The 16,394-nt window shown below is 41.7% G+C and overlaps 1 protein-coding gene across 8 annotated transcripts in view; it reads right to left on the bottom strand.

The window, feature by feature from the left end:
* The window catches only part of LOC122785704 (RNA binding protein fox-1 homolog 2-like), a 52,137-nt gene that overhangs the window by 25,732 nt on the left and 10,011 nt on the right, over positions 1-16,394 (bottom strand). For 7 of the 8 annotated variants that reach the window (XM_044051614.1, XM_044051615.1, XM_044051617.1 and 4 more), the window contains exon 2: positions 15,198-15,248. In XM_044051614.1, coding sequence (XP_043907549.1) covers positions 15,198-15,248 — 51 coding nt within the window. Of the gene's footprint in view, positions 1-11,486; positions 11,866-15,197; positions 15,249-16,394 lie in introns of those variants that run through there. The other variant, XM_044051613.1, reaches the window with a different exon arrangement.

Raw genomic sequence — 16,394 nt, 5'->3', positions numbered from 1 at the left:
TTCATTTAATTCCTGTGTGGTGTTGAAGCTCTGAATTAAAATTAAAATAAATAAATAAAAAAAAAATTCAGCCAATAAGTAACAACAGTAAGTTGAATATACGGTGCCAGATTTCGAAAGAAACTGTAAGACATGGTATTCTTCTACTAAGTGAAAATTGAGCATAGAAATGAGAAGAAGAGCAAACGTTAAAAAAAAAAAAAAGAAAAGAAAAAAGTTTTAAAATTAAGATTTCTTTTAAAGTCGACATATATTTATACAACTGGGACTTAACAATTGGGAGTAAAATTTTAATTTGGACTATGTGTTGTCTTGTATTGTTTTGTGTTATTCTGTGAGAAGAAGAGCAAAAAGAGTTTTTTAAGAAAAAAGGTGTTAAGATTAAGATTTATTTTAAAGTCGACATATAAATTTAAAATTGGAACTGAGTAAAATTTTGAAATTTGGTTTATGTGTTGTGTGTTGTTCTATGTATGTATTGACATAAATTCAGTCTTTAGAGCTTGTGTTGAAGAGGAAAAGCTATTTTTGATATGGGGTCATTGCAGGCTGTGAAGTTTGTTTGAGTTTTTTATTTTTTAGTTGAAGTTATTATAGCATGAGCCTTAAGCTATTAACATATTAAGTAAATTAAAAAGAGAAATGGGGTAAAAGTGTTGTTGAAGATGTTCCACTCTGGCACCATCTGACCGAGGAAGTGTTTCCTATAATAGGCACATTAAGTACTCATTGTTTGAAAAGGTGTAGGGTATTGTTAGAGGAGAGAAAGGAAAAGAAAGTAAAGAAGAAGGTAGATTGGCAAGTTTTGAGAAATGGGAAAGAGAAGCAGCTCTGAGGGAAGAAAAATCTGTTGCAGGATGAATGTTAACACAGGAGATAGGAGAAGAAGGTGGTAAAAAGAGGGCAAGACAGAGACGTAGGGCCAGAGAAGTGAATCTGCCTCCTCCATATGTTCTCCCCGTGTCTGCACCCCCTCCTCCCCCAGAGACACAAGCAGCAGGACAATCACCTACAGCTGAATCCCAAAAAGGGCTCTGAAGAGGAGAAGGAGGAGAAGCCACAGCTGTACCCTGATCTGTAAACCCTTCCAACATCTATGAGAAAAAAACAAAGGGACTGATATTACGACTCAACCAGCTAACATTGCTTTTCCCAGACATGTTTCCTCTCCATTAGCAGCTTCTTTTGACTACTGGCTCAGGAGTCAAGGGGACAAAGGAAACGTGCACCAGATGCCTATGTTGACATTCCCAAATCCACAGCCACGGCCAACGGATGAAGAGGAGGTAGAAGCTGTGTGTCGGAGGTGTTTTAAACTCAGATGGGCCAACATCTGACCGGCCAACTGGTCGACATCCCCAGCCATTGAATCAGTGCGGTTCAACGACATGATGGTCAACCTGGCTGAAGCTGTGCGTGCTGCTTTCCCCTTAAGAGTGTGTTGGTCAGAGATCCACAACATAAAAACAAAAGGAGGGTGAGTTAGCAGCTGACTACCACACTCGCATGGAAACTGTTTTTGCAGCTCACTCCGGCATCGACGCAGACAATGAGGCATACGATCACCTTAGCCTCAAGGATCGTGTCATGGCTACATGTGGTGGATGGGAAACTGGACAATAGCGAATATCTGGACACACGTTCTGCACGCTGAACGAAATAAGGTTTTACTTTCAACAGATCGTTAAATAAACAATTTGGTCCCTGGGATGAAATGATTGTTCATGTGTGTATCCCTGTGCTAATTGTGTTTTGTATAACTTTTTGTTGTTGTTGTACTTTTTTGTGCGCACTCACTTGTATGCAAGCTTCTGTGTATAGGTGTATAGGGGGAGTACTTGGAGGTGACAGAACACCATTGTATGTGAAAGTACCTTGTGAACAAAGTAAAGATTGTGAATTGAATGTGTGTCACATTTCAGAATAGGCCTCAGGGAACCCATATAGTGAGATAATTCAGATGAAGAGATAGTATGAATAGAATTGTTTTGTTTTGATGTTTTGTTTTGTGTTTTGTTTTTGTTTGGTGTTGTTCTATTTTTCTCTTGTTATATTCTGATATTCTAATTGTTTAACCTATACTAATATGTTTGCTGTGTGTAGTCATAGAAAGAGGTAGTTGATGAGACCATGTGATTTCCCAAAAATATGTTGACACTTTGTGTCAAAAGGGAGGAATGTGGGAAATAACTGGTTTTCTTCTTGTTTCCTGTAATGTTCTAAGACAACAATTAACAGTCAATCTGTGAATGAATGCTGGGGTGATTATATGATAGGGAAAGGTCACCAGGAAAGGTCAACATAAGGGTTGCACATAATGGCATCTGTTAGGGTTAACATTAGATAACATCTACTAGGGTCATAAACATTAAGTTTGGTGTCTGTTCTTGTTTTACTTTGATGTTTGTGTATAAGTGGTGAAGCTTTTTGGAGGAAGGGGAGAGACCATTTAAGACCGTCCTTGGTGACAGTGTCTCTCCTCCATGCAAAAATCCATGCATGCAGTAAAGACATGATTTACTCAACACTGATGACTCAAGAATTTCTATCACAGGGGTCTGAGCCAGGCATCAGAAGATGGAGGCTGGATAGAAAAAGGACGGGGGAAAAAATATGGAAAACTCATCAACTGCCACTCTCATTGTGGCGAGGCAAATTATGCGTTACAAAAGAATTTTGTTTTTGTGTCCCCAAGGATCTCTCTCATCCGATGATTAAAAAAAGAACCTTCAAAAATATGTCAGAAAAGAAAAACGACAGAGGAAATAAGCCATTAGAATTCACAAGTTAAGACCTAGACTAGGCTGCCTAGGTTAATCAAAGCCTAAATGTACATGTTAGGACATGCACATATGTAAACATGCAGTAGCCTGTACTCAGCCACTAAAGGGTGTGTCCAGGCCTGGAGCTGAGTCCCACACTTTAAAAATGCCGAGCATAGAGTAAGAAGAGAGAGACTTGCAGAAAGAAAAGAGATTAAAAAAACGTTTGTTTTGACAAGTGGCTTTTTCCTGAATGAGAAAGACGAGGAGAGCCGGGCAGTGGGAGCAGCGGTAAGAGCGTAACAGTGATGGAAAATTATGCACACTGATAATTATATTTTTCTGCTGTAGGGCATCAGGAAATGCAGCATCTCTAAAACCAAGGCTACGACATTGTTCATTCTGTCAACACAATGTTTGTCGCTCAATAAAACACAGCCAAGCCTGAACCAACTGGACTGGATGTGATGACAAATGCTCTCAAGGGATAATAAAATAAACAGAGAATTTGAAAGGCCCTGTTCAGACTTTGTATTAACATCCATTCGCAGAGAGCCAATCTCGAGGAAGACTGTTCACACCTAGCATTAAGATGTGTCCTGGATGTGTGTCCCGTCATTGCATGTGATCAACTGTATGCAGATGAAGATGGAAGTTATTTCCATTAGCTAGAATGAAAATTGTGTTTTTAACAAGCTTAAATAAGCTAGTCACCTGAAATAAGATTTGACCAGTAGAAAATGAAATCAAATGTTGAAATTGCAGTGGTGGCTAGAAATAAATCAAAATAAGGGTGCTGAGAAAACGCAGCAGGTCCGAAGACATCACAGGTTTACTTTATCATTTAAAGGTTTTATCATAGCCATGACTTAGCTGACATTGTGTAAGAATTGCCGGGCTAATAAAATGAGAGAAGGATGAGAGAGCTGTCAGTGGATTAAGATCAGAACAGAAAAACGGAGCAACCTTAAGTCCACACACACATTCCTGACCCAACACTGAAGCACTGCCTTAACATGGCAGCATCATATAGTCTAAAGGAGAGCAAGAGAAAGGAAAAATTATATAATGGAAAAAAGAGAAGGGGGGACTTAACGGGAGGAAAGAGGGATTATGGGAAATAATGACATGCTCTTTTTTGTGATGTCTGGTCCAAATACAAACTTTCCAGAGTGAATTTTGACACTCGGAGCTTAAGTTCAAATGGGCTGCTAGACTTCTAATTAAAACAATATGGACAAGAATCTGAGAGCGCCTGAGAACAGTCAGTCAAATATCAGCTGAGATTCTTTTCTTTTTCACTTTTTTCTAATTAATCTGATATTAATCTGATTCAAATATAAAGAGGACCATCTGTTGTAGGAACTATTCATATGCATCGTCTCTGTGTGCACACACAAGCACAGAGCCGTTGTGTTACCTGAGACACCATATGTTTTCCATACACAGAAAAGCGAGGCCTTTTCATCACTGCAAACCTTTCAAGCATACGTCCGAGTCCGTCTGCTGACTTTAGCCTCTCACCACCGCAATAGCCAGTAGCTACACAAACAAACTGAGCTGTGTGGTGATGCCAAGGAAGCCCATTGTTCCTTACGACTAAAAATCGACAGTATGATAAAAACACTATCCTGGCTTCTTCTTCTTCCACTGAAAACCATCCCCTTTTTTCTTTTCCCTGAGGTTGGAAAAGTATGTCTCCCCTCATGCCCTCCCTCCTCCCCTCCCCTCCCCTCCTGCCACGCTTGATAAAAGCCAGAGGGAGATTTTTTTTTCTTGTCTTAAAACCCACAACACCCTCCCCTCCAGTCACTCAGAGCTTCGACTGCACTGTGATGTCCATAACAGCACAAGGCACAGCCCATCTCCTTCTATGGTGCGCAGGCTTTTTTCCTTCCATCCGTCTTCGTGGTGGGTTAATCAGAGCATGCAGAGGTTACGCACAAGCTTCTGAGAGGTCAATCTACAGCTGGCAAAAAGCCAGCACATGCACGGATGTTTATTTTGACAAGCAAACTCTTAATATTGTATATTAGATGTGGTGAGAGAACCCAAGAAATGCAAACACCAAAAACAAAAATGGTATACATTTTGTTAGGTAGTGTACTTTTTAAATCATTTAAATATTTAAATCCAAAGAACTTCCAGGGCAAACTGCCTATGAAATGAGTAAGAAGTACTACTACTTACCCAGTGTCTTTTGTTCTTTTTATTTTATTGTGTGTAACTGTACTGTAACTAGTGGATCACAACAACTCTGCCATTCTCCCACTAAAGCTCTCCCCAAACTCGGAAGGGGGACCAAATGAGACAAGACAACAAATCCCATACTGCGTCCAAACTAGGTCTTCTGTTATTGTTTTGATTGACCCCTAGCGTCGCGTTAAAAACTAAAGAGAAACGTGATGCAGTCTGACAGCGTCTGCAGCGCCGTGGCCGTGCTAAAAGCTTGTCTGTTTTTGACACTTTTGTCAGCATCATTATCATAATCACACTGACGATACTTTCTCCAGCGCTGACTCACCTCGGGCAGGCCAATATGGACCGAAAATAAGACCATAAAACGATGAAGGATTCATATCCCTTTTCCTACAACACACCAGAACATAAATCTTTACAAATAGAACGACTATCAATCATCAGGAACATAGTAATGCTGACAAAATAACACTGCACCGCTCTCAAGGCCATGATATTTTTTATGAATTTACCACACAACCACAAATAAAGAGCAGAAAGTTTTGAGTCAATTGCCGTCTCATACCAGACCAGATTTCCAGGGGGGGTCTCCTGAAATGTTGGATTAGGAGAGCATTAATCTGTAAATTTTGATCCTTAAATGAATTGTTTGTGTCCTTTTCTTCACAAATCGTGTGACTTCTAAAGGTGGTAAATCATTATGATTTGAATATTCTTAATACACCCAGGGCTGTGTGAAATTAACAGGTATTTTTCATTTTACGGAGAAAATAATTACTTGAAAAAGTAATCCGAAGTTTCATGAATAATAAAAATATTCATTCGTTTTTGCAGTGATATTAGTCATAGATGACGACAACTGAAGCAAGCTAATTATCATTATTATTATTGCTATTATTATTATTCAAAACAAATTCACACAAAAAAAGCCACATTTGAAGGATCGTCAAATTAAAAATAATCCTTTTTTATTTTACAATTAGCCATTAGGAACATATGGCAAGCTGTTAGAGAACCATTAGTGCAACAATCCTGAACTAAAACATGTTGATGCTTCAAACAATCACTCATCCTCTGGATTTTACCATCTTAATTATCTTCCAAAACACAATTATGATACAGAGATGCCGACAATGATCCCCATCATCCCGACTGTATACAAGCACTGACTGACATTCAAACTCTGGTGTTTTAACCCATGAAATTCACTGAGGATTTAGTCATAAAATAAGCTTTTCACAAAAATCCATAAAGCCAACATGAAGGGATTCATATTTAAAGGCTGCTAAAATAAAAAGATAAAGGCCGGTGCTGACTGAGAGTACTCGAACATTTTAAGAAGTGTTGACTAAAACCTTACATCTAACTGTGACTAGATGCAGATTAGGAACTGCTGTCACATCCTTTGCAAATGACGTTTAAATCTGAAAACCCTGCAGCAGCAGCAGCAGCAGCAGCAGCACATACTTACTGCTGCAGCCCAGGATTAAGTGGTATGTGCACATGGCACAGTGCTGTTTGTTATGCAGGAGAAGGTAACGCAGGAGCAGGGCTGCGACCAGCAGTTCTCTTCATCATCGATGAATATATAATAATAATAATAATAATAATACTTCGTATTTTTATATCGCTTTTCTTAACACTCAAAGACGCTTAATAAGCCGTTAAATTTCAGAGAATGTTCATCATCGTATCCCAGACCTTGAAATCTCAAATGTCTTGCTTTGTCCACGAAACACAATGATCAGTTTGAAAGATTTCTTTGTTACATGAAACAAAGGCTCACGATAATTCAAATTTACTGAACAATCAGACCGCTGATTTTAATTTGGTTAAAAAACAAGATTTTAAAAAATCTTGTTTCTTTTTATTTATTTTCAAAATAGCAATCAATTTGCAAATGGATTAATAAATGATTCATCATTGGGGCTCTCCTTTGGAGATACTGCATATATTTAAATGTGAGGGTCATTACCTGCAATGTGCATTGCTCTGCCTATCCTCGTATTTGCACGCGTGTATCTTTGTGAGGACATTTTGTCTGGGCCCCACAACTTTAAAGGGCTCTGGGGGGCTAAGACCTGGTTTCAGGGTTAGGGTTAGCATTTAGTTGGTTAAGGTTAGTGTACGGGGCTAGAGAATGCATTATGTCAATGAGGTGTCCTCACTAAGATATAAAAACAAGTTTGTGGGTGTGAGTGTTATGGTATAGCTATCTTAGTGAGGACATTTTGGCTGGTCCTCACCTTGTGTGACCTCTTAAAATGGCTTTTTGAGGTGAAGACTTGTTAGGATAAGTATTGGGTTCAGGTTAGGGTTAGGCATTTAGTTGTGATGGTTAAGGTTAGGTTAGGAATGCATGAGTGTCCTCACTATGAATGTTGTGCAAACATGTTTGCGTGTCCTCTGGGTTGAGATAACATACAGAGTGTTTTTTACACCTTGGCCGCTCACACACACACACACACACACACACACACCCTCTGGCTGCAGCAGTTAGAGCAGCATTAGTGTTTAACAATATAATCATGGCTATATGGGCAGAGAGAAAACTGCTGGCCCTGCGGTGGAAAAGTGTCACACAGTGCATTACACCAGCAATACTGAAAACACTGCACACTGGTTTAGTGCCTAATTAGTGGTAAGGGGCATTCTAGTAATGTCAGTATAATCGGTCACTTTCTAAGAGCGAGCTGCAACACACAACGTAATTCCACAGCATAACTATCATGAATTCATTTAAAAATGCCGCTCAGTTACTTGATGTTATTGTTAACTCGGGACATTTTTCACTTTGGTATGAGACGACATGTTTGTGCAGTGCATGTGTTTGCAGACACACTCCAACTAACAGATGCACACTCAGGACTGTTCTGGGTGTGGATTGCTTTCAAATTCCTTGATGGCTTGTTGTCACAGACGCGGCGGCTAACCAAACAGCCTTATTTTGGAGATAATGTGGCAAGTGAAGCAGGCAGGCTAAATACTCGAGACGACGTTCTGAGCAACAGCGGTTTGGTTTGAAACCTTTCCTCGCAGGTTTAACACTAGTATCTCATTCCCACTCACACTGATCAAAAAAAAATGCATTTATTCTAGGGTTTAAACTGTTTTTTGACCAACGGGAATGTGTTTAATCTCCATTCACTCCTGTGGACCTTTATTGGCTTCAGCTCTGATCGATGTGAGTGGAAACAAAAGGACATGCCAATAAGTTCTTCGTCTGCTTTGTTTTTGGCAGCAACGCAAATTCCGGCATCATTTCTGGAATCTGTTAACCGTGAATGGTTTTTTTTTACAACTTGGGAGAGTCAATATTTTTCATTTCATCTTACTTCATTGTAGTTGTGATTTAAAATGGTTCCCTCGCCACGGAGTTTGAACAAGGGACCAAAATAAAAAAAATATAAAGAACTGCCAATACAAACTCACACAAGAAAAAGCTGTTTTCTGTCTCCCGTCTGCTATGTTGCAATAGCAGATGCTAACCTGCAGCCAGCATGACACAGTGTGAACTGGAAGGTGCCCTCAACACAGTCATTTAGGAAACATGGACAACATATGGCCCTCGGGCCAACTCTGACCTGTAAACCATGTTTGTCCAGCCCACGATGCGAAATGTTGCTACGTCTGATGTGCTGAGACATTTGATGAGACGATGCTCAAGGTCTGTAAAACACTACGGTTGCTGCAAACACACACCAAGCAATTCAGCTCTGTACTTTTACAATAATAGCATTTAACCAGTGAATTACAGCGTGACCTTTAGTTTGAAACAGTAATAGGAAAGGATATGTGTCAGGAAGGTTATCTCTCACCTCATGTGTCTTTCATTCACCTCTGATGTGGATGATTTGTTTACGATGGTAAACAAATCATACATACAGAACTCAGATTTCACTCAAATCCACGTTGCATATAAATATGGGCTCAGTTATTCTTACTTTAAATACGTATTAATTGTCACTTGCTTCTTTGGAAAGGTCAGTTGAGTTTTACAGTGCTTCAATATCACTCATGTCTTACTGAGACATACCTCTGTTTCTGAATGAATTCTGAAGACTATTTTGAATCATATTTTTTTTTGTCATTGAAATTTTCTAAATAAGCATGAGCACAATCTGGTGTCTCGTGAGCAGACCTGAATGTCTCCTCACGGCTCCACTGTGCTGATGTTGATTCTTCCTCCTGTTTGTGTTTGTTTTACATTTCACACAGAGGTGACATAAGGATGAAAGAAGCACCACATGGCAGAGCAACTGGCGTCGATCGTCTTTAACAGTAATGTTCAACCATGTTTGGAGATCCCCGGTTTACCCACTCATTTTAGATGGATTGTTGAGCTTGGTGTGCAATTCTTCTGCACAAAATGACGAGACCCATTATGTCCACCCCCACTGTGACAGCATCCATGCTGTCTCAGGATCCTGCCAAATTTGCAACATGACACTCATCAAACATAATGATATTTTCACCACATATGTTGCTGAATAAATGGCGTATTAGTTTCTCTAAATCATTTTCAAGAAGGTATTAGTTAGAAGTTCAACCTAACTATTCAACTCAAAGTTTAGGGACAATTCTCGACTTCAAACATAGGTTACCAGCAAAAGACAAAGACAAATAGACTTGTGCAAATCATTTTTGACTTTCAGCATTTTTTTTGGCCTAGAGGTGAAAAACAGTTGTGCAAGAGTACAAAATGTCCTTCATCCTCTGCAAAGGCTGTCATCAGAAATTCAGCAAAGATGGAACAAAAACAACTAAATAATTTATCTACTCTTGCTGTTTCTGTTTGTTGACATCAGACTGAGATCTACAGACAGATGAAACAGGAACCTGAAACACATAAAAGTGTTCAAGTAAAACAACACTGACTGATATATTACTGTATACATGGCACCATCAGATTATTGATAGTGACGCATCAGTGTGTAATCATCATAGTATTCTTGTAACCGCTGAAGGAGGAGTTTTAAAAAAGGGACACTATATAAATCTGTTGTGTTTCAAATGCTTTTAAATGATTATATTACACTCGAGTAAAGCACATGACTCTAAATTGTACTTCACTATATGTACTTTCCACCACTGAATAACATAACTCAGAATCGAGAGTTGTTCCACGAGCTTAGGTCACCTTCAGAAAGTATATTCCCACATGTAACTACCTTCCCCACACCCTTCTCGTTACTAGTTACTACCACCATCCTCCCATTTGGTGTCAATTCGGTCTCTTTGAAGAAAATTTACAGCTGCTTTGGCCTGCAGGGAGAAAAGTACGGAGGAAAGGTGGAGACAGAGGGGGAAACGTGTGTATATATATATATATATATATACATATATATGTGTATATATATATATATATATACACAAATATATGTATATATACACACATACATACATACAAGGACATTTTGTGAAAGAAGGGGAATTTGTCTGGTCCTCACAACTTAAAATTGGTCTTTTTATGTGCTTGTTTTAAGGGTTAGGGTGAGAATTAGGTGATGTTAGGTTAGGAATTTGTTGTAATGGTCATGGTTCAAGCAAAGGTCTAGGATGCATTGTATCTAGAAGCGTCCTCACAAAGAATGATGCACAAACGTTTGTGTGTGCACGCGCGCTCGCACGTGTATGAACTGAAACAACTGCCTTGGCACCTGTCTCCCTCGGTCCGGGAACAGATGACGTTTAAACCACATGGACAGCTTGGATGACGATGCCGAACTGCTTGACAAAATCTCCGCCGCCACCTTCTGTGCACATGATGCGACATGACAATAACACACGCATGTACACATGTACACATACACTGAATATTGTCTGACACTGTGTGCAGTCAGCATAAAGAATGCATGCTATAGCTGCTGTTCATGCCTGTCAACAGTGACAGTCAATGCAGTGGGTGTTGCCGCATGTCTGCATGCATGTACCTCCAACTGCATCCACTCCCCCTTCAGGCCCAGAGGAAGCCAAGACCAGAGAGCAAGACATGCTACAACAGAGTCAGACAACAGCTCTCATCCTCAGGCTGTCTCTTTGCTAAAATGGCACACACACACATACACACACACGCCGACCATATGCAAAGAGTAGCCTAGCACACACCATCAAATACATGGGTTTACGTTAGTATTTTTAAAACGGCGCCGTGTCTCTGTGTCATCAACTCGTTCCCACTGTGATGACGTGACAAAAACGTGTACCAAATATCTTGGGCGCAAAGAGTTAAAATGTGAAGGAGCAGAGCTGCAGGGACAAGCCCTGCTGTTAGCCTGATGCCCTGCCAACTATCTGAAAAAGGCCTCACCTGGGCCAAAACACAGTAAACCAAAACAGGCCGAACCACACACACAGCACAACAATGACTTGTCTTCACTGAGCCACACTAAACCAATGAAATGAACTTTAAACTGTTTTTTCTTATTTGTTGTTGTTGTTGTTGTTGTTGTTGTAATGATGCAGTTGTCAGCATGTGCACAAAATACTTTATAGAAAGAAAATCTGCTCAAGAAGCGAACTTACCGACAGCACTGTTGGGTAGTAAAGTCCCATCATTGTCTGATCTAGAGGAACAACTGCTGACCAGCTCTCCACTTTCCCGTTCCTACTGTTCCCCCTCTTTCTGTGCGTCTCTGTCTCTCCTCCTGTTCCTTCTCTCTTGTGCCTGCGCTCTAGGACCATGAGCCGACGATGTTTCAGTCCACGTCTGTCTCACACATTCAAATTCTCCCTCGTTCACTCCCTCTTGATCCTCCTTCTCTCTGCCGGTGTCCCTTCTTCCACTTCTCTAGCACGCAATCTTCTCTGCCTGTCACACACTTTTCTTCGTCTCCCTGGTCCTGCTGCTCTGACCCCCCCTCCCACCCCCTCCGGGGCCTTTCTGTGTCTCTCCTCCTGACAGCCTGAGTCTCTTCTCTGCTCTCTCCCTTCTCTTTGCTCTGCTTCTGTCATTCACACACTCGCGTTACACATCCTGGTGCTCTCCCTGCTTCCTCCTGTTCCCGCCCCTCTTTTAAAACTTTTCCACCCTCTCAGCCTCAGTCCCTCCTATTCAAACCATCCATCCTTCCATGTAGCAACCTAACCCTGAGCCTGGACGGAGTCAGAAAGCTGTTGTTTCCGTCTCCACAAACCCCTGGAGAAAGAAAAGTAACAGGAAGGAATGCGATGCTGCCTTTTAACCACACACCGGTTTCCTCAAAGTGAAGTAGACGAGCGTGACCCCCGCTGCATTGCAGTCTTTTTTGATGAGTTATTTATTGCGCAGCAGCCTGTCAGCCCAAAAAGAAACAGTGGTCAGTAAGCCAGATCGGTAGATGGCTAGGTAGCTCGCTGTGTGGGTAGGCTCCTCCATCAGCATCACTCTGCTGCAGCTGCCTTCATCATTCACATGGAAGTCTCACAAAACTGAGGGAGCGCCTGCACCGATTCCTGTAGCAAACCCTCACACTGAACATGAATCTCTATCATGCTGCATTGCGCCTTTTTCTTCTGGCTCGGGCTCAGTTCCCTCACTTCCCACCACTTTATTGTTAGGAGGCGCTTAATTTGCAGAGATGAGAGTGCAGTTCCTTGCACTGCATTTTCATATGGGAGGGACAGAACTCTGCGGAAAAAAAGCCCTGATGCCAAGCTTTCACACATCTGCTGAGTCTGGCTAAAAGTGAGTCCAGAGGGATGGAGGGAGGGCAGCGTAAGTGATTGGAAGTGGTGGTAAGAAAGGGGGCAAGTGCAGGGAGCTCGGGCAGAGTGGTAGAGAGAGAGGGGCAGTGGATGTGAGCAAGAGATAATGGGATAGGGAGATAAATGGATAAAGGGCCGGGTGAAAAGAAGAGAGACGGATGACAGGATTAGGGCTGTAAGTGAGGAGGATGAGAGGATGAATAGGGGATGATCTGAGGATTAAGCACCACACCAACTGAACACAGATAAACACATGCAGGCACACACACTCTCACATGCTGATAAAGTACACACAGATGCTCTGATCATATTTATGCTGATGCACCTTGGCTGACATACAGACACACATGGACTCATCCCACAATCATTAGCCACAGCAGACAAAGTCCTGCTTCTTCAAATACATCAGCAATAGCACATGATTCACCATATTCCACAGTTGCATCCATTTCATTTTCAGGAAAACTCTCAGCCCCTTGTGGGAAGGTTATGACTTGATTTGCATATTGCTAATGCTAAATGCTTCAGTGTACAATCTCCATTAGAGATTATTAATCGATTACTAAATTGATCGACAACTATTTTGATAATCGATGAATCGGTTTGAAGCTTTTTTGATGGCTGATTAAAACAAGATTTACGATTGTTTAAGCTTCTTAAATGTGAATATTTTCTTCATTTCTTTGCTCTGGATAACAAAGACATCATTAAAAGTGAATCATTTTGGTTTGTGGACAAAACAAGACATTTGAGAGCATCATCATTTCCAGGTTTGACGAACACCGATCAACATTTTTTAAGGTTTTCTGATATTTTAAGGACCAAACGATTAATCGATTAACCGAGAAAGTAATCGACGAAAGATGAATGGATTATGAAAATAATCGTTAGTTGCAGCTCTAGTCTCCATGTCTTTGTGTTGACGTCTCTTTGTGTGTATGTTGTTAGCCCTGATCACGTGTGTGACCTAAACACACACACACTGAGCACCAGCAGCGACCCACAGGAGCCTGTCTCCATTAAACACACTTGTATTGACACAAGCATACCTACAGGCAGTTCATACACGCATACACAACGTAAGACAGAGACATTACCAAGACAAATGTACTGCAGCTATGAACACACCAATCTGGCTAAGCTGAGCTTTGCCAGCCCCATTTGCATGATAACTAGCAGCTCCCGACTCCTAATATGGGTGCTCAAGGGCAGAATGCATTAGCAGCAATGACTTTTAAATCATTTACAAAACAAATGCAGGCGCGAGTGGGCTCTGAATTTAACAGATGACAAGGAGAGTTCATACATACTGCAGATCACAAGACACCTCTGTCCAGGTGTTTGCCTCTTTGGACAGACAAGAGAGTACGAGTCCACTCTAACGACGATGGCAGACCATCCTAAATTAATTTGAATTTAATTTCGATTTCATCTCTGCATCATCATCCGAGTCCTTATTTGCTTTGTCTGGTCAGCACACAAATGGAAATAACATGACAGTGGACACTGGGGAGAAGTAAGTGGAATTATACAACGTAAAATAAACTTAAAGTAGTGTGGGCCTCCTCCTCCTCCTCACACTCCAAGGAAGGAGACAGTGAGGGTAGAGCAGGAGTGAAGAGTCAAGTACAGTAGATGAATAAAAAATGGAAGACTACATAAGAGGGGTTGAGGCCTTTGGAAATCTCCCATGTGGTGATGTGGGGAGGGAGACTGGGGGCAAGCGGACTCAAAGACCAACACTCCCCTCCTGTGGCACTGGCAGAGAGCTGCACGTCCTGCGCGCACGCGCACGCACACACACACACACACACACACACACACACACACACACACACACACACACACACACACACACACACACACACACACACACACACACACACACACACACGGGCTCTCAAATACACTGGCTTTTCTCCTAAACGCACCCAAGTGAAGCGAGCATATGCATTTACATACACACACACACAAGCACTGAGCTGATTTGAGCTGCTCATTGTGCTCTGCTGCTTGGAGGTAGATAAGAAAATAGTTGGCTGCGCTGATGCTACGCTGCTCACATAAGGCACTCATTACTGAGAGCAATATGCATGGAGAGACACACAGAAAGAAAGACACTGAGAGAATGAAGCCGAAAGAGAGAGAGAGAAAATATGAGAGGATAAAACCAGTGCTGCAAGTGGAGCATGCAGAGCTTAGTTTAAAGGCGCTGGTGAATAATGCCTCTCCGCTTTTTGATGGGTCAAGTCTCTGAGTGAGAAGCACAGTCACTTGCAGTTTTCATCAATTCCTCTAACAGCCATCATTCATAAACTGCCACCGGCAGTAGCACAAGAAACTTTATAATTGTCTCGCTGAAGAGGTTTCGGTGATCCTGAACCCATCCTGCTGGGTGACGACACCGAGGTAACCGGGCTCGTCAGAAGAACAGGTTTAATTGTAAAAATGCGAGGCAAACAAATGCAAACTAGCATGTTGATTGATTCTGTAACACATCATTTTTTTTATTTTCTTTTTGGGGTTTACGAGCAGTCACCGATCTCTTACCTGGCTGTGAGGTGCGTATCCATGGAAACCAGGGTTTAAAGGCTCATTGTTCTGCAAGAGACAACAGGAGAGAAGAGAGCACAGTAAGTGGGTATACTTTTATTAAAACAAAATCTCTGGGTTTCGTGTGGATTTGTGAATGTCATGTAAACGTTTGTATGACCTGATTTATTTCAGCTACTTTTTAAGCCTTAGCACCATCCAAAGATCATTAGGGGAATTCAGAGGGTTACAAACGAACCAAAATGGTCAGTCGGTAACAAAGTTCAAGCGAGGATAGAAGACCCCCTCCCCTCATCAGCCCTGCCCCAGAAACCAGTGTTGTGGTTAATTACTCTGTAATTACTTTAATTAGATTATTTCTCTCCCCTCTCTTTTCTCTGGGACTATCATTTTCTCCTCTTTGTCATTTTGTCCCATGCAAGAGGAGCCATTGTTAGCTGCAGAGCTAGGTGAGGAGGGGGGAGCAGGGGGAGCACTGGAACAATAGGGAAAAGTTAGCCAAACAATGATATTTTGACAGCAGTGAGAGAGATGACACAGGCACCGTCTCGCCTGCTGGCATGCCTCGCAGAGAAAACATGACCACCTTGTGAGACTCAAGAGGCATGAGCCTCGCTAGGCAAGGAGAGAAGGGGGGAAATGAGGAGAAGAGAGGAGGACGAGAGGAGGAGAGAGTAAAAGAATATGTGTGTGTTGGGGGGGGATGGGTCTTATGAAATGCTGAATTATTTTTTTTCTCTTCACTGCATTTAATCTGCAGCGCCGAGAAAAAAAAAGTGTTTCAAATCCATGTGCTGCTGCCACTCAGAATGAAAGAGCTCCTCCATTCAACACACAACTCAAGTGTGGGCCTTGTAATGGTGCAGTGATGAGAAGAGCAGATTTGGCGTCTCTAGAGTGTCCACAGTGTTAATCTCCTGACCCCGACCTCAAGCCGCCTGCTGTGAGAGTGACTTTCTGATGGCGTTTGTTCATTCACTCAATCAAGGACATGGGTCTGAGGAAGTGACGGCAGCTTGACACAAAGTTTGTCTCAAAGTTGTGATAAGTGGCCACTGAGGCTGATCCTCAAGGGCCATCTTAAATTCAGTGCAACTCTTTTGGCGTTGACGACGTGGAAGTGAAATCCAAAAACACATGTGGTTATGAGGTATGAGTGGAGACAGAGAAGGAGTGTCTAGACAGAGCACACTA

The sequence above is a fragment of the Solea senegalensis genome, linkage group LG19, assembly GCF_019176455.1.
Source record: "Solea senegalensis isolate Sse05_10M linkage group LG19, IFAPA_SoseM_1, whole genome shotgun sequence".
NCBI lineage: Eukaryota > Metazoa > Chordata > Actinopteri > Pleuronectiformes > Soleidae > Solea > Solea senegalensis.
Note: the sequence above shows the minus strand (reverse complement) of the source record. Positions and strands in the feature narration are given on the sequence as shown.